Source organism: Perkinsus marinus, assembly GCF_000006405.1.
Source record: "Perkinsus marinus ATCC 50983 genomic scaffold scf_1104296958234, whole genome shotgun sequence".
NCBI lineage: Eukaryota > Perkinsozoa > Perkinsida > Perkinsidae > Perkinsus > Perkinsus marinus.
The window spans coordinates 265,599-266,747 of record NW_003206847.1 but is presented as its reverse complement, the minus strand read 5'-3'; the positions used below and the strand labels follow the sequence as shown (position 1 = coordinate 266,747).

The following is a 1,149-nucleotide window of genomic DNA, read 5'->3' as shown; positions in this document are numbered from 1 at the left end:
CTCCGGTGTATCGACGCATCATGTCGGCGATGTAGACAGCCTCTTGCTCTTTACGTTGTTGTTGGTTGAAGGAGGTATTCGTTCCGTATAACTTTTACTGGCGTTCCTCATCTGCCATTAGACAATAGTAATAGCTCAGGATGAATATTATGGATCAGACAGAAGTTGACCACAGCATCTTACAGTGGAGAATATACTCCACCATAGGAAGCTATCTTATGTTTACTCTCAAGTCTACCTTGGCGGGGATCCCTCTCAGACGTGAAACTTCGGCATGATGATGAACGTCGCTGGGCAGATCCGAGAGGCATCACGTGGATCATCAGCCGCAATCAAATCATTCGAGGGATGAATGACAACTCATACTGGGCCTTTCAGACGCACCACTGACCTCCAACTCGACAGCTGACTGTAAACCGAGTGGATCCCACCACACAACCACGAGTGTAGCCAGTAGCACTCATCAAAAAAATTGTTCAATACCACTTAAAGACGATAACCTTATCATCTTTGGTCAAGACTTAACTGATGGTCTGAGAAAGTGAACGTCCGAGAAGGGATGCCTTCCTCCCGTAACGCATGAGTTTTCTCTTAAGCTGGGCCATGCCCTGACATACGATTGTGCATGAACGAGTCACCGCCTCGCTCTTCAGATGAGCTTCATCGGAGAAAGGCGCGCCGTCACCACCACCAATGATAGCAAGGACGCAGCCAGCCTTGACACCATAGACCTGAGCCAGACTGAAGAGCATGGCTACTTCCATCTCAGACGCTAGGCAGCCGAGATTCTCCAATACTTCCATATAGCGTTTGTGCTCAGCAGCATAGGGGCCGAACTTGAACTCTCTAGCCATGAGGGAATCCTTAGAATGGACCGGGCCAGCGTCGTAGACCCACTGAGCACCTTCCTTAAGCTCTTCATCTTCCGCCTCGAGCTGGTGTTGGGCAGCGCTACACATTGCCGTGACAACAGCAGCCGATCCAAGGGCAGGGAATTCGAGAGGCATGTAATGCCTCGATGTACCCTCATCACGAACAGCACCAGTAGCGATAACGATATCACCGATTCCGAGAGTCTTCTGCATGGCACCAGCGGTACCAACTCTGACGAGGACCTTGGCACCAAGCTTGATCATCTCAGTGGCGATG

At 50.4% G+C, this 1,149-nt stretch overlaps 1 protein-coding gene across 1 annotated transcript; it reads right to left on the bottom strand.

Annotated features, from left to right (window-relative positions):
• Window positions 1–521: 521 nt before the first annotated feature.
• Window positions 522–1,136, bottom strand: Pmar_PMAR006049 (Uridine phosphorylase, putative; the record flags this gene model as incomplete). Its single annotated transcript, XM_002774422.1, has 1 exon — window positions 522–1,136. One exon carries the CDS (start codon window positions 1,134–1,136, stop codon window positions 522–524), a length of 615 nt encoding a protein of 204 aa, XP_002774468.1.
• Between the last annotated feature and the right edge of the window lie 13 nt (window positions 1,137–1,149).